Source organism: Heterocephalus glaber, unplaced genomic scaffold (genome assembly GCF_053883595.1).
Source record: "Heterocephalus glaber isolate CG9 unplaced genomic scaffold, H.glaber_assembly_v1.0 deba00001561, whole genome shotgun sequence".
NCBI classification, from domain to species: Eukaryota; Metazoa; Chordata; class Mammalia; order Rodentia; family Bathyergidae; genus Heterocephalus; species Heterocephalus glaber.
The window spans coordinates 13,139,687-13,164,238 of NW_028258349.1; the positions used below are offsets into that span (position 1 = coordinate 13,139,687).

The following is a 24,552-nucleotide window of genomic DNA, read 5'->3' on the forward strand; positions in this document are numbered from 1 at the left end:
AGGTCACCAGTCCAGTAACATTGTCATAGTCACAATCACAATCAAGCGATCCAGAGAGAACAGACAAAAATATACCCTGACAAAACTACAGGGTCAAAATGAGTCAAGTCCATACAATGTGACCATGGCCACACAAATGGTTACAAACCCACACACTCTCAAGTCACTGGACCTGTTTTTTGACTCTATAAATTCCAAATCTCAGATTCTATGGCAGAAATCACACACACACACACACACACACACACACACACACTCACATAACAACAATCCCCCCACTCCACATTTTTTTTCGTTCTTGTGATATTGGTGATTGAACTAATGGGCCTTCACACTAAGCTATATCTGGAGCCTTTTTTGTTTTGAGGGAGGCCCTAGCTAGGTTGCTAAATTGTCCCGGCTGGGCTTTAATTTATCAGCCTCATCACTCCCGATACTCCTCCCTCTTATGAGTGCTGCCTGGATCTTGAGCCTCTGGCGTATACTAGTTCCCCCATCTTTACCGCGAACGAAATAGTTCAGGGTTGAACCTCGACCCGAGGGAACTAACTTGACTAAGTCGTGCTTTCCTCACGGACCAGACACCCTATCTCAGAAAAGCTGAAGCCACCGCTAATTGTAATAAGGAAGTGCCTTTTGCAGAAAATTGTCTTGGGCCGCGAAGGATTCTGGGAAGCGTAGTTCCCAGGAAGAAAGTGGCGACATACTCGGATTCTTCTCAGGACCAAGTCGCATTCCCAGGTTCTGCGCGCGGAGCTTGAGCGAGGCAGCTCGAGCAAAACCAGCGAGCGATTCTCCAGCGCAGAGGCGCGCGCCCTTAACCGCCGCCGTTGGCGTCCTCACAGCTCGCGCAGAGGAAGGCCAGTTTCACCCGGGTGAGCCGCAGGGTCCTCTGGGAAGTGTTGTCGGGCATCTAACGGATCGGCGCTTGTGCTGCCCTCGGCCATAGCTAGCACCGACCCCACCAGCGCCTTATCGAAGCCCGCTCGGGCTGTCCCACTTGGGCGGCGTTCGGGTGTGGAGTTGAGGCGTGTGTCCTCGGCTCCGTGGTGAGTCCTTGGGACTCTTTGTGCTGGGTGGAAGTGCGGTCGTCGCCGAGGCGGACGACGTCTATGCGGTGGTTTCCGAAGGCCGTGGGAGTGGCTCGTGAAGGACTGAGAGTCCGGCGTGAGGTGACTGGTATTCGCGCTTTCCCTTCTGTATTTCATTATGAACGAGGGTGCAGATGTGTGTGACTGCGCAATCGTTAAGTGAATGAGAAACTCCGTGGAAGGAAGGTAGGGTAGGGTTGCGTGTTAGATGCGTGAGACTGTTTGAACGAGTACTGCATTTCTTTCTTTATAGCACTTGAAAATATGTTTTTAACGTAAAACAGTTGCCCCAACCCTTGAACATTTATTTATTTTTAGGTTTATTTTCGTGTATTAGCAAGGTGTTTTGTGTACGCGTGAAATTTATTCTTCTTGTCCTAAACTCCACTCCTCAAATCGCTAAATACAGACAAGCTTAAAGAACAAAAAGCACTCATGGGCCAGGGATTTAGCTCAGTGGTTCCACTGCCTGCCTCGAAAGCGCAAGGACCCGAGTTCAATCCCCGGTACCAAAAAAAAAAAAAAAAGCACTCATAATCCTATCAACCATGCAACTACTGTCAAAATTTACAGTCCATCTTTTCACCCTTTCCTTTCTGAATATATTCATACATATATATGGTATTGTATGTATTACATATATATACAACATGTAACATACAGCATATGCAATATACAATACATGACGTATATGTAACAATATATAAAATATATAATATGTAACAAAGCCTATTAACTTGTTACATATACATTTTAAAACTGTAGTCACCACACCTATAATCCCAGCACACTGGGTGGAGGCAGGAGGGTTGTGAATTGCAGCCTAGCCTAAGCAATTTATCGACTTTAGGAGACCCAGTCCCAAAATAAGTGCTGAGGTTGGAGGTCAGTGTGGTGGTCCTGAGTTCAATCCTCAGTGCGCCCCCCTCCAAATTGCAGTCACACTGTGCATACAGTTCTGTAACCTACCTTTCTCATTTACCAATACGTGATTGATACCTTTACATTTAAACAATTACAAGTTCATGCCAGCATTTTAGTTTTTCATGTTACGCATTTTAATGCATCTATTCCTCTTGTATAATTTAGATCTTTTCAACTTCTTGCAATTATAAACAGTGTGCTTATCAGGAACTCTTTAGTACATATTAAACGCACTTTTCTATTTTTTCTGTTTTGGAGAGAGTAGAAGGCTACGGGTCAAAAAGTATATCTCTATTAAAGACTCCCTAAATTTATCTACTTATTCCCATTGCAAAGATCCAGTAATCTACAGTATTATTGGCATAGTATATGACTGCCTCTATCCATACATCCTTGATAACAATGGACATCATAAATAATGGTAATTTTGTTAACCTTATAACTATAAATTAACTTAATTTTCAATTATCGATTACTACTGAAGTCAGGCATTTTTTAAAATCTCATTTATGAATTATATATTTTCTAAAGTAGTGTTCTATTTTCAAATTTCTTTTCCAGAGTTCTTGTATTAAGGATCTATTCATTCATAGACTCACCATTTATTGAATGCTGTCTGTCTAACAGGCATGATTCTAGATGTTTGGGATTTAGCAGTAAACAAAAGACAACCCTCCTGCTATAATGGTACTTACATTGTTGTGGGCCAGATAATAAACAAGGTAAGCAAATTAAATATGTAATATATGAAATGAAATACATTAAATGGTGAAAAATACTAATAAAAAAGTAAAGTGGGAGGATATTTGAAATTACAGATAGGAGTTATAGTTTTAGGTAAGGTAGCTAGGGAAGTGTCTTAAAAAGGTAGTGACAAAGATACAGTGAAAGTAAAAGAGCCAGTTATGTATATAGTTGAGGAAAGGTTATTCCATGCTGAGGGAACAACATTTGTAAAGATTTTGAGGAGGCAGCGTGCCTGTTACAGTAAAGAGGCTGTAATGGCTCAATTAGAGAAAGTGAGGGGGAAGGATAATGGGAGATGATAGAAGTTCCTGATATGGTGGAAGGACTGTTGGGTTGTGACATTAGAGGAAGTAAGGTGGAGAGATAGAAGGACATTTTTGTCTTTGTTTTTAATGTTTTAAGATAGAACAATCCTTCCTACCACCATACTGGCTTTAGAAAACAAGATTCTTAGCTAGGCCCATTGTTTTAGGAAGGGTTACAAAATAGTGATAGTTGAATTGTCATTCCTTGTTAGATACAGTTTGAACAGGAAAAGAAGAATAAATGAATTATTTTCCTTTATAGAGCTTTAGGCTATTGAATTATTTCCATAGTATCTCTTAATGAGTTATTATTTTATTACCATTATATACCCATCAATTTTAACATACTTTGTGTGTCTAAAATTGTTACAGTTATTTTCTTTTTTGAAGATTGAGTTCCTCATCTTTGGCCACCCCTTCAAGATGGCTTCTAAATCATCCCCAGTAGTTTTATCCTGTTATGACAGAATTTCCTGAATCATTTTAAACATTTCCTTCCATACCCATGAAATCAGTGTTTCTGTATGGAGTCCTGATTCCTTTCAGTGGGAAATGCTTCTTTAAAACCACAATTATAGTGTCTATTACTATTAGCACTGTTTCTAGGAGGGTGTGTGTGTGTGTGTGTGTGTGTGTGTGTGTGTGTGTGTGTGCACGCGCGCATGCGCACAAAGCTAGGAAATATTTTTTAAAATTTTAACAGCTTAATTAAGATCTAATTTATATGCCATACATTTTACCCATTTAAAGAATAAAATTAATTCTTTTGGTGGTACTTGGAATTGAATCCAGAGTCTTTGCACTGAGCTTCATCCCTATCCCTTTTAAAATTTTTAATTTCTTTTTTGAGACAGGGTCTTGCTAAATCACTAAATTGCCCAATCTAGGTTGAAGTCTTGATCCTCCCACCTCATCCTCCCAGAGTGCTGAGATTACAGGTGTGTGCCACCACACCTGATATATAGTTCAGTTTTTACATAAAATATGTACATAAACTTGTGGAATTTTCACTCTGGTATAATTTTAAAGCATTTTTGTCCCTACTAAATGAAACATTGTACCCCTTAGTATTAATCCCATATTCTCTTCATTCCCAGCCTAATCAACTGCTAATCTGCTTTCTGTCTCTACATTTGGCTATTCTAGATGTTTCATATAAATGAAATTTTAATAACATACAGCCTTTTTGGACTGGCTTCCTTCACTTGGCATATTTTCAAGGTTCATTCATGTAGCAGGAAATATATTCTTAATAAAATAGGCATCATGAGCTCATACTGCTATTTCAGCTGTTAAAAATTTAGAATTACAGAGTTTTAACTTTGGTTCTATTTTTGTACCTTTTATTTGCTTATCTATCAATCCATAAATACATATATATATGTATTATATGTATGATAGTTTCACAACATCATTATCAGTACTCATAACTTTCTTAACTGAAAAAATTTAGTATTTTCTATAGATCTCTTTGTTGTATGTATCCCTCTAGGGAAGTACAGCTCAATTATTGTGCTTTAAAGTAACTAGAATTAATTTTTCTCTAAGCTATAAACTTGGTACATGATTAAATTTATTTATTTTGCCTGGTAGATGTAGCTTTCGTTTTATCATTTCAAGTGTTTTATAATTATGTAAAATATTTACATGGTTAGAAAGTTAAATATACAGAACAACATATATTAAAAGTATATATGAAACAAATACAGTATACAAAATAAAGAGAAATCTTGTGTTTATTTGTGTCTCTTCTACCTTGTTCTTTCTCTACTCCTATGAATACCTGTTTTTCTTGTTTGTTTTGTTTTTTTGCTATGTAGTTCAGATTGGCCTTGAACTCACTGTGTAGCTCAGGCTGGCCTCAAACTCATGACAGTCCTCCTGCCTCACCCTCCCAAGTGCTAGGATTATGGGTGTACACCACTACACCTGGTTTGAGTACCTGTTTTGCAAATTTGTTAGTCTTTTTGGTTTTTTTCTTTCCATTTTTAAATTTAACCATATATCTCTGAAATGTTAGCTTACTATCCATATTCTTTTTCATCTCACTTTTTCTAGTTCTTTCATCTTAAATACATTTTTGGAGGGGGGTTTGAGACAGGGTCTCCCTGTGTAGTTCAAGTTGGTCTCCAACTCTCACCAATTCTCCTGCCCCAGCCTCTTGATTTCTTAAATACATTTGAGGATTGGATTAAGTTGAGTAAATAATGATTGAAATTACATTACTTTTATTAATAATATTAGGAAAATAGGGATCTTTAGCATGCTGACTTTTCCTATTTTTAGGGATAGTATATTTTTATTTAGTTTACTTTTATGAACTTTAATGAAATGTGTAAGTCTTTTTGACTAGATTCTTACATAGTTTTTGTTTGCATTGTTCTTAGCATCTTAGATAGTAACTTTTGTGAATTGTGAATAGGTTAGGTAAAATGGCCCACATATCTCCTAGAGTGTTTAAGTTATCTTTCCCCTGGTGAAGCATTTGTGTGGCTATAACCTTTGACTGTCTCTCAGAGTTCTTGTGATGTTGTGTCCAACAGCTTTTGACAGATTTCCCTGTTTCTAGCCAAGGATAGACTCCCAGAATTCCTTACTCTTCCTGTTTTGCTTATGTTGCTCCTATCCCTTTTAAAATTTATTTCAATGTTTATGTTTAAAGTGTATTTCTTGTGGACATAGTTGGATCTTGTTTTCTCTGAAAATCCCTTTACTTGTGTTCAAATCACTTATAGTTAACATAATTTTTTTTTTGTACTGGGTATTGAATTCAGGGTCTTTACACTGAGCTTTGCCTCTAGCCCCTACACCCCCCCTTTTTTAATTTTTTTATTTTTTGGTACCAGGGATCAAACTCGGGTCCTTGTGCTTGTGCAGCAGGCGGTGAAACCACTGAGCTAAATCCCCCCCCACCACCACTTTTTAGATAATTTGTAGAGCAGTCCAGGCTGGACTTGAAATTGTGATCCTCCTGACTCAGTTTCCCAGAGCATTGGGATTATAGGCTTATGCCACTATGCCTGGTTGTAATTTTTTATGTAACTGGATTAATAGCTGTCATCTTCCTAATTGTTTTCAGTGTTCCATTTGCTCTTTTTTTTTTTCTCTTCCTTTGTCAGGTGTATTGTGGATTTTATATAATTCAATTTAATTGCCTATTTGATTGTATCATTTATACTTCTTTGAAAAAATTCTTAGTGTTATCCAAGAATTTTGTATATTTTAGATTTTAACTAATTTAAGTTTACTTTCCAAAAATGCTATGTTGCTTCATATATAATGCAGGACCCTTATAACTGAATGTTCTCAATTCCTCCCTCCCACACCTTGTGCCATTTCTGTCATTCATTTCACTTATCCATGTAGTTAATCAGCCAAGACATTTTATTACTATTGCTTTAGGCGAATATTATTTTAGATCAATTAAGAATAAAAGAACCAAAAAAGACTTTTACTTCTATCTTCATCATTCCTTTTCTGATACCTTCCTTTCTTTTTTTTATTAAATAACTTTATTATCAAACACACACATACAAAAACTTAAAACCACTCAAAGAAGAACAATGCAAGGGGAAAAAAACTACAATAATATTCAAATACATCCTTTCTTTATATAATGTTTTGACCTATGTCATTTTCTTTCTACCTGAAGAACTTTTTAATGTTTCTTGCACCATTGGTCTGCTTGATAAATTCTCTTAGGTTTTGTTTGTTTGAGAAAGTCTTTATTTCTTCTTCAATTTTAAAGGATAATTTCCCTAGATAGAAATTTCTAGGTTGGTAGGGTTTTTTTGTTTGACACTTAAATATTTCATCCCACTCTTCTTGCATTTATGATTTCTGATCAGAACTATTGTAATTCTTGTCCTTGTTGGTTTCGGGGGCGGGGGGGTTGGGGTTTTTTTGGTACCAGGGATCGAGCTTGTGTCCTTGCACTTGCTTAGCAGGCGGTGAAACCATTGAGCTAAAGCCTCGGCCCTATCCTTGTTGTTTTATAGGTATGACATTATTTTTCTCTGACTTCCTCAAGGATGTCTTTGTTTTTAGGTTCAATATGATATGCATGTGATTTTTGGGGGTATTTTTTCCACTTGGTGTCTTTGAGCTTCCTGGAACTATGGTTAGATGCTGGTCATCGATTTGTAACATTCATGGGTATAACTTAATATATTCTCTATTCTCACTCTCCTTTTGATATTCCAACTACAGGTGCATTATATGTTTTGATAGTATCCCATAGTTTGAATATTCTCCTCTGTTCTGTTTTTAATTCTTTTTTTAATAGTAGCAAAGTTTTATTAAAGGTAGGAAAAAAAAAACAGGCTCTGCAGAGCAAGTTTGGGCCAAGTAAAAGTAGGAGAAGAAGTATACCCTACAGCACAAGGGCAGGCTGTCTGTGCAAGAGAGACAGGGAAGTGGCCTTCATTTTTTTCATTTAAAATTTTTTAAAAATTTTATTAGTATATGTTTGCAGTATATAATGATTACATTCATTGTAGGGAATTGGTACAGGCACATAACATCTCTTTTTTTCCCCTTCCTCCACTCTCCCTTTTTTCATTAGCATCAGATTTATTTATAAGTCATTATAAGGTTATCATATATACAGATTAACAACCAGACTAATAGGCCAAAAACATAAAACACATAAGACAATTATACTAAATCAAGGTATAAGGTATATTTTTCTTTTTTGTGTTTCAGTTTGGCAGTTTCCTGTTGTCGTATCTTAAAGTTTACCAGTAGAATATATTGAATCTGCTATGAGCTCTTTGAAGCACTGTGAATTTCTGATAACATATAATTGATTTTTCTTATAGTTTCCATTTCTTTGCTTACATTACCTATCCTCCCATTTTTCTTTTTCTTTTTTTTTTTTTTTTTTTTTTTGTACCAGGGATTGAACTCAGGAGCTTGTGCTTGCCAGGCAGTGGCGCCACTGAGCTACACCCTCGGCCCATATCCTCCCATTTTTCATTAGCACCCTCAACATATTAAGCAGTTATTTTAAATCCATTGACAAACATTACAGTACCTTTTTGTATGTGAGTTATCATGCTAGGCCATGAAACATGACACTATATGAGTAGTCCACACTATTAGTGGTTCACAGTCCTAAGGAGATAGATTGGCCAGCTGCTGGGGTGGGGTATAGGAATATAAATAGATTCAATAGTGGGATCTCCCAGTCAAGTGATCAAGTAGTTTTTGACTTCTTTAATAACAAGAAAGCATTGGTCAAAGGAAAGATGGAGCTGATCAGAAATCAGGAGATGGTTTCTCCTGATGTGTATTTTAAGAAAGGTGTGTAGTTATCTGTGATTGGAGTTTAGTTTCAGAAGGTGAAAAACGAGGTTAATAAGGCATTCAGAAACAAAATTAATTATAAAAGGAATCATTGAAAGAAAGGAGGGGAGTGTTGCTTAAGTGCATTTTGTGAGTATAGAATTCTCAAAGTCCTGGATTTTCAAAGAATTGGCTTTAAATAATGTTATTGAAATCATGAGTGAAATTTGAATAATGATATTAGATTTTTTTGCTGTATGTCTTATCACTGAGATACAATATCCAGTTAAAGGAGGAATGGTTTAATTTCAGCTCACAGTTTGTAGAGGTTTCATTTCATAGTCAGCTGGCTCCAAGGCAGGATGGCATGGCAGAGGGACATCACAGAGGAGAAATGGTTCATGGCGTGCCAGGCAGAAGGTAGCAAAGCAGTGAAGCAGCAAAACAATAAGCCTTCCTTTCCCCTTTATCCCATCTGAGAACAAGCGTTTTGGCTGGTGCCACCCACACCCAGGGTGGGCCTTCCCATTATCCACACCCAAAGCTACACTAAGCCAAGTAGACTATTTAGTTATCACACCCTTAATCCACAATCATACACCCTAGATTCAGCCACCTCTGAAAAGCCCCACCTATGAGCCCATGAAGCTTTGGGAGAACACCTAGATATAAGCCATAATAGTGTACCAATATTCAGGATTTTGGGTGTGATAATGGCATTGCATTTATATAGGAGAATTTCTTAGTTTTTAGAGGTACAAACTAAAAGAGTTAAGGGTGAAGTTTGTATATGTACTTTTAGAGAAGAAAAGAGAATAAATATTACAAAATGAAAGCAGCTGCTAAAAATAGGTGAAGGGTTTTACAAGAATCATTTGTCTTGATCCAATATTTTTGTAGTTTTTTTTCTTTTATTTTTTAAGACAAGGTCTCACTATGTAGGTCAGGGTGACTTTGAACTCTATATAGCCCACTATATAACTCACTGTATAGTTCACTATACAGTATTGTCTTGAACTTGTGGCAATCCTCAGCCTCCCAAGTACTGAGATTATAGGTGTGTACGCCTGGTTGTAGTTTGAGTTTTAAAAAATAAATACAAATTTTGGGGAAAATATGAGGAACATGTCTATGTGAGAATATTTAGAAGAAAGGAAGCCTGGAGACAAACTGTTTTAGGAAGCTTACCACTCATTTTCAACCTCCCATCTATAAAAAGTTTTGATAATGGAGAGCTGTGTTACTTATTGTTTAACAAAGATGAGTGGAGAGATTTTGAGGGTTCTAAAAGTCCTTAAGAACAAAGAAAAGCTTATGAGCAGTTTTCATTGTTGACTTTGTTCTGGAAAGGTCTATTTCTATTTAAACTAGAGATTTTCTTTGAAATAAACATACATAGATATATAAGCATGTACGTACTTTCCTCTGAGCTGTTAGCTCTCTTTTGGTATCACTCATTTCAACCTCATGTCTTGGTTGTGAGCTAATGATCTCTCTCTCTCCCTTACCTTTTCCAGACCCTACAACTCAGCTTTATTTAGGAAGATAGGAATACCACCTACTTCCTAATTTGTGGAGTTGTGTTCTAATTTTCAGTGAAAAGGAAATTGTTTTAAGTCCTGTTAAAGAAAAAGAAAGAAAATGTTTTTTTTTAAACTTTTTCAGTAATAGTCTTTGAAGATTAAGAATGAAAATAGCCCTTCTTCCCATTACTCTAGACTAGAGTTGAGAATATTAGAATACTTCACATTCTGGCATTTGTTTCATGAAAGTTTGCTTTTTTCTCTTACAACCATATGTACATGTATGTATTAAGTCGTAATGTAAGTATAGAATATAAAGTGTTTTCTTAATAAGTTAAAAAGAATGAGGAAGGCATAAATGTGTTATGCAATACTATTGAACAAATATATATGGAGAAGAAAGAGAAAGAACCAGAAAGCTTATTTAAAAAAATGACTGAAAATTTCATAAATCAGGACAGGGAAATAGACATCCAGATTCAAGAAGCTCAAAGGACACAAAATGAGGATACTTAAAAATCCTTATCAAGACACATTAAAATAAATTGTGATAGGGCCAGGGATGTAGCTCAGTGGTTCCGCCACCTGCTTGCAAGTGCCAGGATCCGAGTTTGATCCCCGGTACCAAAAAAAACCCAAATTGTGATATATCAAAGACAGAATTTTGTAAGAATCAAAAGAAAAGCAAGGTGTTTCATACAAGGGAACTTCTGTATTATCAAAGGATTTTCCTACAGAAACTGGAAGCCAGAATGGAATGGGATAGGTTTGCCTTACTCTTGGATGGCATTCCACAGCAGCATTCACCATGTTTTTGATCATACCTCATAAAGCCACAGAATAGGACTTCCAGAACTGCTTGAAAGTGGCAAGAATGGTAGGATAAGTGTGTTCAAAGTGAGAGGGGGGAAAAAATTTAAAAAAACAAAGTGAGGGAGTATTTTGGGGGTATTAAGGGCAATGTGTCTTTTATTGTAATAATTTTTTAAAATTTTAATTTAACAGATATCTTGATCATACCATGTATATTAAAGGATACATCATGTGAATGAATGTGAATTAAACATCAGTAACAAAGTGTGGGGAAGTTAAACATAGAGTTTTTGCATGTTATTGAACTTAAGTTATTAACTGCTGAAAATAGACATTTATACCTGTAAACTATTTTATGTAAACCCCAAGGTACCACTTATACAAGAAATACTAAAGTTATACCCCCAAAAAAAGGTCAAAGCATAAAAATGCAAAAAAAAGAAAAATCAAAACACAAGGCAGTAGGAAAGGAAAAGATGAAGGAATGGGGCTACTAGAAAACAACTAACAAAATAGTAATGGTAGATCCTTCCCTAGCAATAATTATACTAAATATAAATGAGCTAAACTCCCTGACCAAGGGATATAGACTGGCTGAATGAATATAAAATAAGATTCAACTATATAGTGACTACATGAAACTCATTTTACTTTACTTGGTTTGAATTTGTTCATCTTTATGGGGTACATTAGGGTGATTCAATACATGTGTAATATGTATTAGTCAAATCAGGGTAATAAACATTTTCATCTCAATCATTACTCATTTTTATGTTATGGGAATTTTGTACTCTTAGTTATTTTGAAATATATCATAGGTTGTTTTGCTCAATAGTTACCCCACTGTGCTAAAGAAGAACCAAGAAGAAACTTGTAGCCAGATATGGTGGCACACACCTGTAATTCCAGTAGTTGGGAGGCTGAGGCAGGAGGATTGCCATGAGTTTGAGGCCAGCTTGGGCTACATAGTGAGTTCAAGGCCAGCTTGAAGTACATAGCAAGACTCTGTCTCTGTATTATTCCAATTTTAGTGTACGTGCTGCTGAAGTGAGCACAGCAAGACTGTCTCAAACAGAAGAAGGAGAAGGAGAAGAAGAGAGGAAGGAGAAGGAGGAGGAGGAAGAAGCAGCAGCAGCAGCTCGCTATAGATTTAAGGACATACATATGCTGAAAGTAAAGGGATAGAAAAAAAAGATAATCCATGCAAATTATAATCCAAAGAAAGCAAGTAGACTGTAATTGTATCAGACATACAAAATAAACTTTAAGTTATAAACTGTCTCATAGAACTAAGAACGTTTTATGATAAAAGGATCAATCTATGAGGAAGACGTAATGATGTATATTCAATACCAGATTAATATACTAAGGAAATGTAGAGCTCAAGGGAGAATTATACAGTAGTATAATATAGTAGGAGACTAATGCTCCACTTTAAATAATGAGCAGAACATCCAGACAGAAGATCACTAAGGAAATATAACTTGATTAATTTGTAGACCAACTGGACCAAATATACAGAGAGTTTTGTATTCAACAGCAAAAGAATACACACTCTTCTTCAGTGCACAAAGATCTTTCTCCAGGATACTTCACATTATGTCACAAGTCTTCACAAATTTAGGAATATTGAAATCATACCAATCTTTTCTAACCGCAATGGAATGAAACTAGAAATCAGTTATTAGAAGGAAAACTGGAAAACTCACAAATATATTGAAATTAACATAGTCTTGAACAACTGTCAGGTCAAAGAAGAAATCAGACAGAAAATTAGAAAATACTTTGAGACAAAACCAGAATTACAATATACTAAAACTTATGTGATACAGCAAATTACTTTAATAAACCTCTACATTAAAAAAGGAAAAAAAAATTTTAAAGATCTTAAATATAAAACCTAATGCTCCATCTGAAGGAACTAGAAATGGAAATTTAAGCCCAAATTTAGAAGAGAGGAAATAATAAGTGTGAGGGCAGAAATAAATGAAATAGAAAAATAATAGAAAAGAATCAATGAAACTAACAGTATTTTGAAAAATAACTGACAAATTCTTGGCTGGACTAGAAAAAATAAAAAAAAACCTAACTTAGTCTGTGAGCCAGCAGGATGGAAACGTGGCTTCCTCTCCACATTTATCTTTATCAGTACAGGGCTTTATAACAGACCAGAAGTTAACATGGTCAGCAATTAAAATGGAAAATTTTGCTGAGTTATTTTGGACACCCAAAAGAGCATGGTTTCCCCAAGTGAATGGTCTCATAAATCACCAGAGGATTTCTGGGGCTTTCAGTCAAAATAAGCCCCCAGAACCAGCAGCATCTGTAGCCTCTCAAGGGAATATTACAAACATCAGACATCTCAAGACATGAGTCTGACTCTTCTTTCCACATTTCTAGAGTAGATATGTGGGCTATAGAAGTAATACTGGACCTGGTGTAGAAGATGATGCCATTTTAATTACATGTTATACTGCGATGCTGTGGGGAGGCTTGCTCATTTTTTGTTATTCAAGGTGACAATTTCAAAAATGTCACTGTTTAAAATCTGTCCTTTGATATTAGTTGTACATATTTTTGGGTTAAGGTCATGAACACAGGATTGTCAGTTTATACCTTATCCTCTTTTCTGTGCTGGAGGATTATAAAATGTCTTACAGATTACAGCTGCATAAAGATCTTGCTTCAATGAAAAAAATCAAATGAAACTGAAAGGTAATTCAGTGGATAAAGGATAATGTTTTTTACAAGTGTTGTTGAATAATTTGATATTCATATGCATAAACTATGAACCTCAGTGCACACATCACAGCTTTACAAAATGGAACACTCAAAATGGATCCACTCAAAATGGAACATAGACATAAATGTAAAACTACAAAACTTCTAGAACAAAACATGGCAGAACATATGGATGATCTTTTATGACAAAGAACATGATTCATAAAATTAAAATATTGGTATATTTGACTTTGCCAAAATGAAAAACTTTCCCTCTGTAAAAAGACTGTTGGGAATGAGAAGAGAAACCATAAATGAAGAGAAAATATTCACAATTTACATATCCAGTATTCGGAATATAGTACATTAAGAATGCCCAGGGGGCAGGGATTTAGCTCAGTGGTTCCACCGCGTGCCTCGAAAGTGCAAGGTCCTGAGTTCAATCTCTGATTACAAAACAAAACAAAACAAAAAGAATGGCCAATCCACAAAGGCAACCTAATTTTTAAAAGAGACACTTCAGATAAGCATATGAAAATATGCTCAACATCATTACATCTAAGAGAAATGAAAACAGGTTTTTATTGCTGCTGTACAAAAATAATTACCATAAATGTAGCAGCTTAAAACAGTTATCTCACAGTTTTGGTGGGTCAGAAGGCTAGGTACAGCATGACTTTGCTGGTTCACTGAATTTTCACAGGGGTGCAGTCAAGGTGTTGGCAGGGTTGTGTTCCTCTCTGGAATCTCTGGGTTTAATCCAGTTGATAGAGATTTCATTTCAATTTGGCTGTAATATGGAGGTCTAGCTTTTTTGGCTAGCTGTGAGCCTGGGATCATTTTCAGCATCTAGATACCACTTGTATTCATTGGCTTGTTGTCATCCTCAAAGCCAACATTGGTAGGTTGAGTCTTTTTCATGTTTCAAAACACTCAGATTTTCCCTTATGCCACATCTCTGACTTCAGCCAAGAAAGGGCCTCTGTTTCAATGAATTATGTGATTAGATTGGGCCCCCCTGGGTTATCCAGGATACTTATCCTCTTTCCTTTTATTTCAGCACTAGGGGATCGAACTCGGGGCCTCATACTGAGCTACATCCCCAATTTCCCCTTTAAAGTTTTTTGAAAATTTTATTTTGAGACAAGGTCTTGCCAAGGCTGGGTTTAAACTTGTAATCTTCCTGCCTCAGCCTCCCAGAGTGCTGGTATTATAGATGTGTGCTGCCATGCTACTCTCCCTCTTTTAAGGCTCACAATGTTAATTACACCTGTAAAGTCTTTTTTACAGCAGTATATACATTAGCATTTGTTTTAATTACCAGAGGAATAGAATTTTGGGAACACATTTTAGAATTCTGATTACTGTACTGACAATATCACATTCTGTTGATGATGCAGAGCAACAGTAACTCTCATACCTTCCTGTAAGAATATAAAATGGCACAGCAACTTTGGAAGACAATTTGGTGGTTTCTTAAATAATGTACTATGTTACCCAGCCATCCCACTTCTGAGTATTTGCCCAAGTAAATCAAAGACATGTTCACACATAGATTGGTTAAGAAATGTTCTTAGCAGCTTTATTTAAGAAGGACAATCAAATGTCTTTCAACAGATAAATGGATAAAGTGTGGTACCTCAGTGATTAAAAGGTATGAACTACTGATTCATACAAAAACATGGATAAATTTTAAATGTATTTTGTTACATGAATGAATCCAGAACCAAAACCTACATATTGTATGATTCCACTCAAATGACAGCCTGGAAAAGGACAAAAAACTTGTCAGTGGCTGCCAAGGATTGGGTATGAGGGAAGCATGATGACAAAGGAGAAGCACCTTAGAAATTTAGGGCTAATAGAACTATTATGTATGGTACCATGGTGGTGGATACATGACATTTAACTTGTCAGAAGCTTAAAACTATACAAAACAAAGATTGAATTTTGCTGCATGCAAATTTTAAAGAATTCAACCATACTACAGGTGGATGGAATTCTCAAATGGAATAATATGACAAATTAACAAATGTATGACATAACCTTATTGAAGGTGGTGGAGAGGAAATGAACCAGCCTCAGTAATTTGTTAACTAGTTTTTTTTTCCAGTATAAGGCTTTTTTGTTTGTTTGTTTGCTTTTTGGTACCGGGGATCGAACTTGGGTCCTTGTGCATGCGAGGCAGGCGGCAGAACCACTGAGCTAAATCTCCAGCCCACTATAAGGCTTTTTACCTGCATGTCTAACCTATTTCAAAAGGTTTTAGAAATAGTCCTTATCTTATTGCTGTAGCTAGACAGTTATTGTTCCTTTATCGGGGCCATACTCTCCAAAAAATTTCTGATATACTTGTTTTTAACAGTTTTGGTTTTCTAAATGGAAGTAGCAATTTGATTTAAATACATTATTATTTCCTTCAATAATTAACTCACCTTTATGGACTCCAGATACTGAATACATAATTCCTGGCCTCAACCAAGCCTTATTGAGTATATTCTTCATTCAAGAAATTTTGGATTTCAACAAGAGACTCCACCCTTCTGAATAACTCTTGTTGGTGAAATGTACATACCTAGACCTCATCTTGTAAAAGAAGCCCAGTATCACAACCTTGAACATGTTCTGTACATGAGTACAGATACTGAAAACCATAGCCAGTTCTTTTTGTTTCTCACCCCACACTCCATTTGACAGACTGGATCCTCTTTTTTCCTAAGTAGATTTCTACATTGATGTCTGGTCGAAGTCCCTCCCCTGAATTCTTTTGGGGCCCCTCACAGTAACTGTGTGTCCCTCTATAGTGATGTCAGCATTTTCTAGAATGTTGACAATCTGATTGTTAAGAGAAGTCCTCATTCTAGCAGTAGATGCGGCCTGTGAAACAGTGTTTTAACTTGATCCTGTAAGGTTAAAAACAAAAATACAGTGGACCCTCAAGTTACAACCACCCTGACATAAAAAGAAAAGGATTTAACCCTCTTACCATCAGAACTGGTTTTTCTGGGTTTTGTTTTTTTGTTTTTTTGTTTTTTGAGACACAGTCTCACTGTGTAGTTCAGGCTGGCCTTGACCTCACTATGTAGCACAGGCTGGTCTCGAACTTGCAGCAATCCTCCTGCCTCAAGCTCCCAAGTGCTGGGATTACAGGTGTTTGTCACCTTGCCCAACTACCATCAGAACTCCTGATAACACAGTATTAACAATACTTTTCATTCTTTCCTTGAAATATAATTATTTCAAGTTTTTAAATTAAATTCCCACTTCTTTCTTAACTGTCCTGAAACACTAAAAATAAGGTAGCATTTGTCAGTTTTATAATTCTCTTAGGAATCTGCTTTCATGAAGCTATATATTCTCTGACATAGAGCTATTGATAAGTTCCTGGCATATCTCCCACATGTGTAGACCTGTACCGATCTACCTTATGCCTAAGCTCCCCATGATCGTACTAGTTAATTATCCTTATACTTACTAGTATCTCTCTGCTATAGGTCACCTTTATCTTGTAGGTGAAATTTTCTGAAACCACAAGACAAGCCTGTTATAATGACTTTTTACTGTTTCTCAGGTCTGTCTCCTCAGACTTTAGCCCTTCCTAGAAAGAAGAAGAAATGACTGAATCCCAGGTAAATACTAAATTGTGTCTTTGTTCTCTTATTCTACAGTGCAAATTAAGGGGACTGTACTAGTTCACACAGTGAATTGGAAAGGGCTATATATATAAAAAGCATATTTCAGAGGAAATAGAGTTAAAATGTGGTTATTTTACAAAATGTGTTCATTTAGAGGGATTAAAGGTGGGCTTCAAATTTGAATTTCATTTCTATAAGTAAATCAGAGCAGAAATTCATTACTTAATTTTCATTGACACTTAGGTCAGTGAAAACATTACAGTGTGATTTCTTGTAGTTGATAAACTGGCTTTTGCTGCTGTTATTGTTAATGTGTTTTGATTAAGATAAAACAAAGAATATGAGTCAAAATAGTTTCATATTAGAAAGAAGGCAAAAGAACATATTCTTTTGGACATTTTAATTTTGAAATAGGAAGGGCACATTAGCTTTTTGTATTCATATCACATTGTATTTAAGAAATTTTTCTTTTAAAAGTCTCATTTCTAATCCTTGCACTCAGGAAGCTGAGGCAAGAGGATTCGCATGAGTTCAAGGCCAGCCTGGGCTCCATAGTGAGTTCAAGGCCAGCCTGAACTACATAGAGAGACCTTGTCTAAAAAAAAGAAAAAGCCCCATTTCTGGCCAAGTGTGGTGGCACATGCCTGTAATCCCAGCACTCAGGAGGCTGAGGCAGGAGGATTGCAACAAGTTCAAAGCCAGCCTAAGCTACTTAGTGAGTTCAAGACCAATCTGAACTACATGGCAAGGCCTTGTCTCAAAATACATACATACAGGGCCGGGGATTTAGCTCAGTGGTGCTGCCGCCTGCCTCACAAGTATAAGGTCCTGAGTTCGATCTCTGGTACCAAAAGAACCACAAAAAACAAAAAACCATACATACATGCATACGTACACACTCTCATTTCTGAAAACTCGTTTTATTGTTTTCTTCCCACTATATTCTCATATTTTCAGTTTTAGTACTAGTTCTAACCATTAAGAATAAATTTTTACTAGGGGACCTTTTCTTTGTTATCTATAGAGTTCTGTCTGTGATGCTCTTTTTTTTCAGTACATGTAAGCTTTCCTAAGCAATCATATCTTACAGACATATACTGACTAACACATCCTCATTTCCAATATAGATTTCTCCTGATTTTGAACAAAATGTCCAACTGCTAAATCAGTGGCTGTCTCCAATTAGATGCCTACTATACCTCAGATGTCACTTGTATTTTTTCATTTCTTTTACATTCAAATAGGTACTCAAGAACTTCTCTTTTTATCTCATGGTAGTTATTAAAGGTATGAGTTGCTATAATAGTGAATGAATGTAAACTGACAGAATGCTGCTAATATGATGGTTGTTTGGTTTAGAAAATAATAAGCAGTTTTAAAATAACCTAATATTTCTGAACAGTATCTGAATGAGGTTTACTATGTTTTGTTAGCATGCCCTGAGATGGATGACTTTGGATTGAATAGAAGTGTGTTGTTACAGGAAACAGTGACATTCAAAGATGTGGCTATTGACTTCACTAAGGAGGAATGGAAGCAATTGGATCCTGACCAAAGGAACCTGTACCGGAATGTGATGCTAGAAAACTATAACAACTTAATTACAGTGGGTAAGAGTAATTTACTATATAATTCACTTTTAGAAATAAAGTACCTCCCCCAAAAAATGTTTCTGAAATATATGGAACTTTTAAATATTAGAATGAGTTTGGCCTTGAGGTGGCTTGGCTCATGTGATCATCCATGTTGTAGTTGTCAAAACAGAAAGTCATCCTTTTTTATGTTTCATCAGGCAGCATTCTCAGAAGCCACATTTTTTTGTCCTATAGAAAAACCTGGTTTTCCTGGGTCAACCTTGATTCCTGGGTTTTTTATTCCTGGTAAAAATGCTTAAATCTGTGTCATTTTTCTTTGTTAGGCTATCCATTCACCAAACCTGATGTGATTTTCAAACTGGAGCAAGAAGAAGACCCATGGGTGGTAGAGGAAGAAGTATTAAGGAGACACTGTCCAGGTTAGTTAGACAGAATCAGATAGGTGAGGAGAGGGCAGGACCCTATTAATGTTTAATCAGTGAATGGTTGACCCATTGCAAATGTTCTCCAAAGGCAGTTTCCTAATGCCTATAGATGTCTGAAGTAACAGTTGGTGTGAACTCTTTATAAAAATAAGATGTCATTTTTCAATACTATTCTTAACTTCTTTTCTCAGAACTTAGAGGTTTTGTTGTCTTTCATACCTGGGAGTTAGGTATCAACTTTTCCCTAATGAATTTTGAACATTATTTCACTAATCATTCTATTATTAGCTTCCTTATTCTCTCTGCCCACCCTTTTAATAGGATTCTTTCCTTTTGCACACAGACATTCATGAATTTGCAGTTCAGATAAACCTGTTGACATTACAGTTCTTTACTTTCTACCTTCCCTTCTTCCTTGTATTCTAAATGCCTTAACATCATAGTCACACTTTCCTCTGTATTTATAGGTTTGCTGTCATACTTCAATAATGACTGCTACCCTTTTACTTCAATTAAAGTTTTAAAGTCAGTGCTAATTTTCTATTAGCTTTTTCATGTATGTATGCACATGTGTATGTGTGATCTATGTGTGTATACATATGCATGAATACATATATACATTTACTTATATATATAACATATATAAATACATATGTATTTTTGATAGTCATTTCACCCTTCAAAGACACTGTAACAATTTATATTTCTACCAGCAATTTCTGCCAACATAGTCTATAGTATTTTTCAAAATCTTTACAATGTGATAAGTAAAAAATAAATGTAGTTTGAATTTACATTTCCTTTATTATGAGTGAAGGCAAGCATCTTTTCAGATCTTTAAAAATCCATATATTTTTTAGTGACTGTCTTTTGCCTTCTTTTCTGTTAAGCTCTTAATTTGTATGAACTCTTGACACAAGAGTGATTGGTCCTTGTGTTTGTTTGGGGGCTTTTTTTGGTACTGGGGATCGCACTCAAGACCTTATGCTTGTGGGGCAGGCAGTGGAACCACTGACCTAAATCCCCGGCCCTGGTCCTTGTGTTTTTCTTGTATTTTTCCAATCCTCTTTGAAGAACTTTTTGCCATGATAGCTTTTTTTTTAAGTTTATGTATTTAAAAGTAATCTTTTCCTATAAGAAATTATCATTTCATCTTGTATATATACATACATATATATATATATGTATATATATAGATGAATCACATTTATATATTTCTTTTTTGTGGGGGAGGGTACTGGGGATCGAACTCGGGTCCTTGCACTTGCACAGCAGGTGGCAAAACCACTGAGCTAAATCCCTGGCCCTACATTTATAGATTTCTTAATAATTCATCTTCATGTTTCCAATGAATGTAAATAATTGTTTCAGCTTTTTAAGGCTTTGATGTCAGTGTTACATTGGTTTCATAAGTAGAATTTGGCATCTTTCTTTCATGCTATGAAATACCTATATAGCATTTGTATTAAAACTCCCCTAAAATTTAGTAGATTTTACCAATTGAACTATTTGGACCATGTGGCTTTTTGAGGTAAACGTCTTTGACAACTCTTCATTTTTCCTTTTATATCTGTCCTATGTTTTTGCCTCTTTTGGTATTAGTTTTGATAATAAGTTGTATTTTCCCAGAAAATTATCCACCTAATCCTAGTTTTCAAATTAATTTTCACAAAGTTGACAAAGCAATATCCATCAATATTTAAATTTCCTCTATATCTTTAAGTTTAACCACATATTATTGTTCCAAAGTCATTTGTTATATTTAATAATTTTTTCATGTTTTTTTGAATTTGTTGGTACAAAATTGTTTACTGTGTTCTTTTATTTATGTCTTTTATTATTTCTGCAGTGTTTTCAGCCAGCATCAATATCAGCTTTCCTCCAATCCTTTACATTCTATTTCTGGGATTCCTATTAGATGCTAGGCTTTCTCATTATTCCTCCATACATTTTTCATTTCCTTCATCTTTGTTATTTTCTACCTCTGCCTCTCTGTGTTACTTTCTTTGTCATTAACTCAGTTACATATTTTAATTTATCAGTTCCTTCTCTAGCTGTTTAACTCATTTATCTGTTTAACTCATCTATCTGTTTAACTCATCCATTGTGTTAAAAAAAACTTAGTAGTTGTATTTTGTATAATATCCTCCTTTTTGCCTTCTTCAGGTCTTTCTGGATATTACCAATAATTTTTGTTTTTGTTTAGCTTTGTGTTTTAAAAAATACCTTAATATAGCTCCTCTGTTTTCTCTCTGTTCTAGTATTTTAACTTCTTGGGTTTTGATGATTCATTTCACAGCCTTGATGATTGCTGATTGTGAATTCAAATCGTTTTTATCCTAAGTCATGAAAATCTTGTCCTAAATTGAAGTTGCTTTTTTACAAGGATAATTTTCATGTGATTCCAAAGAATACCAAAAGGCAATACTAATTGGCTCATGGAAGCCTCAGTTAAGATTCTCATTATTATTGGTCCATAGTTTATACTTCACTTATCAGGCACTTTTGTTGTTGTTGTTGTTGTTGTTGTTGTTGTTTTGCCTGGACACTTAAGGTAGATCTGTTTTCCAGCTGGCTTACAGATTCCCTGTCACAAATCTGATTTTAGCTAACAGTTGCTGATTTTGTTCATTTTTTGTATGTAAGGTAGTTAGAGGAGAGGTGTTCTTGGAGATTTATGCCCGGCATCAGAATTTCTGATTTATCCATTATCCTGTTGTTTTGTAATAGACGGTTACCATGCCACAATTCCAGTAGTAAAAGTTCTTTTTCCCCCCCCACTTGAATAGTATTGTTCATTTCAGCCAACTGGGTTTTTTTTTCTTTTAGTTATTTCTTTGTTCTACTGGTAAATGTTTAATCCCTTTTTGTTTCTTTATTATTTCTTCCTCATGCATTTAAATTTCTATTTTCAGCCCTAGATTTATAGATACTATTTTCATTAAGTTTTTTTAGAAATTCACAGCAATATCTGTTTCAGCAAGAGCATCATCTATGTTTAATAAATTTTTTTTTTGGTACCAGGGATCAAACTCGGGTCCCTCTGCCTGCAAGGCAGGCGGCGGAACCACTGAGCTAAATCCCGGGCCTTAAATTTTTTAGCTTGTATTTTTATCTTTATATCATTCTTTATCCTCTTGTAATGGTGTTTTTATAGATCTGATTCTGGAGCCTTCTCATACCTGACTGAATAATTTTTCTTTGATCTAATATTTTAAAGAGGATAATGTTGGGGAAGAGAAAGGAGTGCTCTAATTTAGAGTGGAGGTGAAGGTCAGCAAACTATGCCTGTAGGACAGCCACTTGTTTTTGTAAATAAACTTTTATTGAAATGTAGCCACACCCAATCATTTATATTTCCTCTATAACTGCCTTCACATTAGGATTCCAAAGTTGAGTTCAATAGTGGTGGCAGACTCTCTGGCCCACAAAATCTGAAATGTTTACTAAGACTGTAAGAAAACATTTGCCTACCTTGATCTGTAGAAATGCATTTCTACTTCATTTTGAAGCCTTTTATTCTTCATGTTTGTATAAATAAGCATGTTTAGGCTTTGTTTCTCCTCATTCTAAAAGTAACTACAGTTGCAAGTCTGAATATTACACCCTCTGTAAGATTCCATAACTCTGAATCTTATGCCCTCACCTCAACAGACTTTATCCTGAAAAGACAGTGTGTTGGAATATTTCCATGTTCAGTCCTGGCTTCCCTGACATATCTTGGGATATCTGCTATAACCAATCTACACTCTCAAATTTCAATGTAAGCATTAATTCTGACCTTTAGATGTGATACCTTTTTGACATTGACAGTGATTAGCTCTGCCCAAGATTAGCATGAACAGTTGGCTTCTCTTGGAATTCTTCTACCCCTAGTGCAGACAACATTGTATTTTTCAGTGCCGACTCATTTATTATAATTGGAGTTTACAACTACTTCCTTGGTTTATATTCCTTGTTTATAGAGAGGAAAAGAAACTAGAGACTTTATTTATTCCACCATCTTGAAACATAGTGTCTTTTCTGTCACATTTGATATTTTAGTCTTGCCCTTGGAAATCTTTTTCACTTCTTAGATAATGCCATGATGACCTAATCTTATCTTCTTTTCAACATCTTTTCCCTAACTATGCTTCTCTTTTTCCTGGTAACCAATATGACCTAAGAGCTCAGCATCTGTCTTCTTTTTTACGTTTATAACCTGCAACTAAATTTATAGGACAACTTCACAGGAATTTTTTTCCTCACTTCCTTCTCAGTCTGACTAAGCCAGTGAAAATAATCTCCATTTCCCTGTTGGAGGTAAGCAGCAACAGGGACCTGAATGTGTATAAAGACTTTCACTTTTCCTTTGTTCAAGCCTGTTTCTTTACACTGTATTCTTTTGCCTGGTCCATGACCCTGGAACCTCTCTGTTCCATTTCTCTGGACCAAAGAGTAGTCTTCCATCTTCTGTAGAGTAAACCAGTCATGGGCAGCTCATTGCACAATGCAAGCATTTGTTTGCAGTGTAAGACTTCTAATTAGTCCTCTAGTTCTTACCCCTCCATGCATTCCCCTTTCATGTTAATCCCAGAGCCTTTCTCTAGTTATGTAGTAGGAATTTGATTTTGCTTTTTGACATCTTCCTCTGCAGGCATGTGGGTTTCCACTTTCTAAATTCTTCTTTCAAGTAATAGTCCATTTTTTCGGGGCCAGGGATTTAGCTCAGTGGTTTCGCCACCTGCTGTGCAGGTGCAAGGACCCAAGTTCAATCCCCGTTACCAAAAAAGAAAAAAAAAAATAGTCCATTTTTTCTATCTGCTAAAAGTTATCTTTATATCTTTGTCTTTTCTTTTAAGTTTGTTTATACCTTTTCATTTGTATCATATTACTGTGGTCTGGGGTAGATTCAAGGATAAATTCACATATTTATTACACTACATGTAACTTAAGTTTTTCAGTTTTCTTTCCTCTGTGTATTCCATTTGGTCCCTGTTCTTTCAACTGAAGTGGCTTCTTTGATTTTATGTTCTAATCTTTACATACAGTTTTTACCTTCCCTTTGTTTATTCTCATTTTATAGATTACTGCAATATTCATAAATATTACCTACTTTTTAAAATGTACAAAAATTTTAAAGTACAAAAAAGGTTATATGTTGAAAAGTAATTCTTTTTTTTTAACCTATTTCCCCTTTATGGTGCCCCTCCTACTGTCATTTCCTTTTAGCTGTTATTTATATTTTCAAAATTTTATATTGATACCACTTTAAATTGGTAGATTAACTTGTGACTAATGTCATCTTTATGCTAGTGAATGTTCTCTTTCAAAAATGCATTGTGGGACCAGGGATTGAGCTCAGCAGCACAGTGCCTTCCTGGCAAGCAGGAGGTCCTGAGATGGATCCCTGGTAACAACCACCACAAAAAAGAATGCATTGTGCCTTTTGTTTTAATTTCTTAGGGATGCCAAAACTACCTACTACAAACTTGGTAAATTAAAATA

At 35.6% G+C, this 24,552-nt stretch overlaps 1 protein-coding gene across 5 annotated transcripts in view; it reads left to right on the plus strand.

Annotated features, from left to right (window-relative positions):
- The first annotated feature begins 413 nt into the window (after positions 1-413).
- The window catches only part of Znf569 (zinc finger protein 569), a 29,480-nt gene continuing 5,341 nt past the window's right edge, over positions 414-24,552 (plus strand). Inside the window, exons 1-5 of one of the 5 annotated variants that reach the window (XM_087191227.1) lie at positions 420-875; positions 2,577-2,737; positions 16,982-17,039; positions 18,529-18,655; positions 18,964-19,059. In XM_087191227.1, coding sequence (XP_087047353.1) covers positions 17,025-17,039; positions 18,529-18,655; positions 18,964-19,059 — 238 coding nt within the window. In that variant the 5' untranslated portion in view covers positions 420-875; positions 2,577-2,737; positions 16,982-17,024. The other 4 variants (XM_021239445.2, XM_013077395.3, XM_087191229.1 and 1 more) reach the window with 4 other exon arrangements.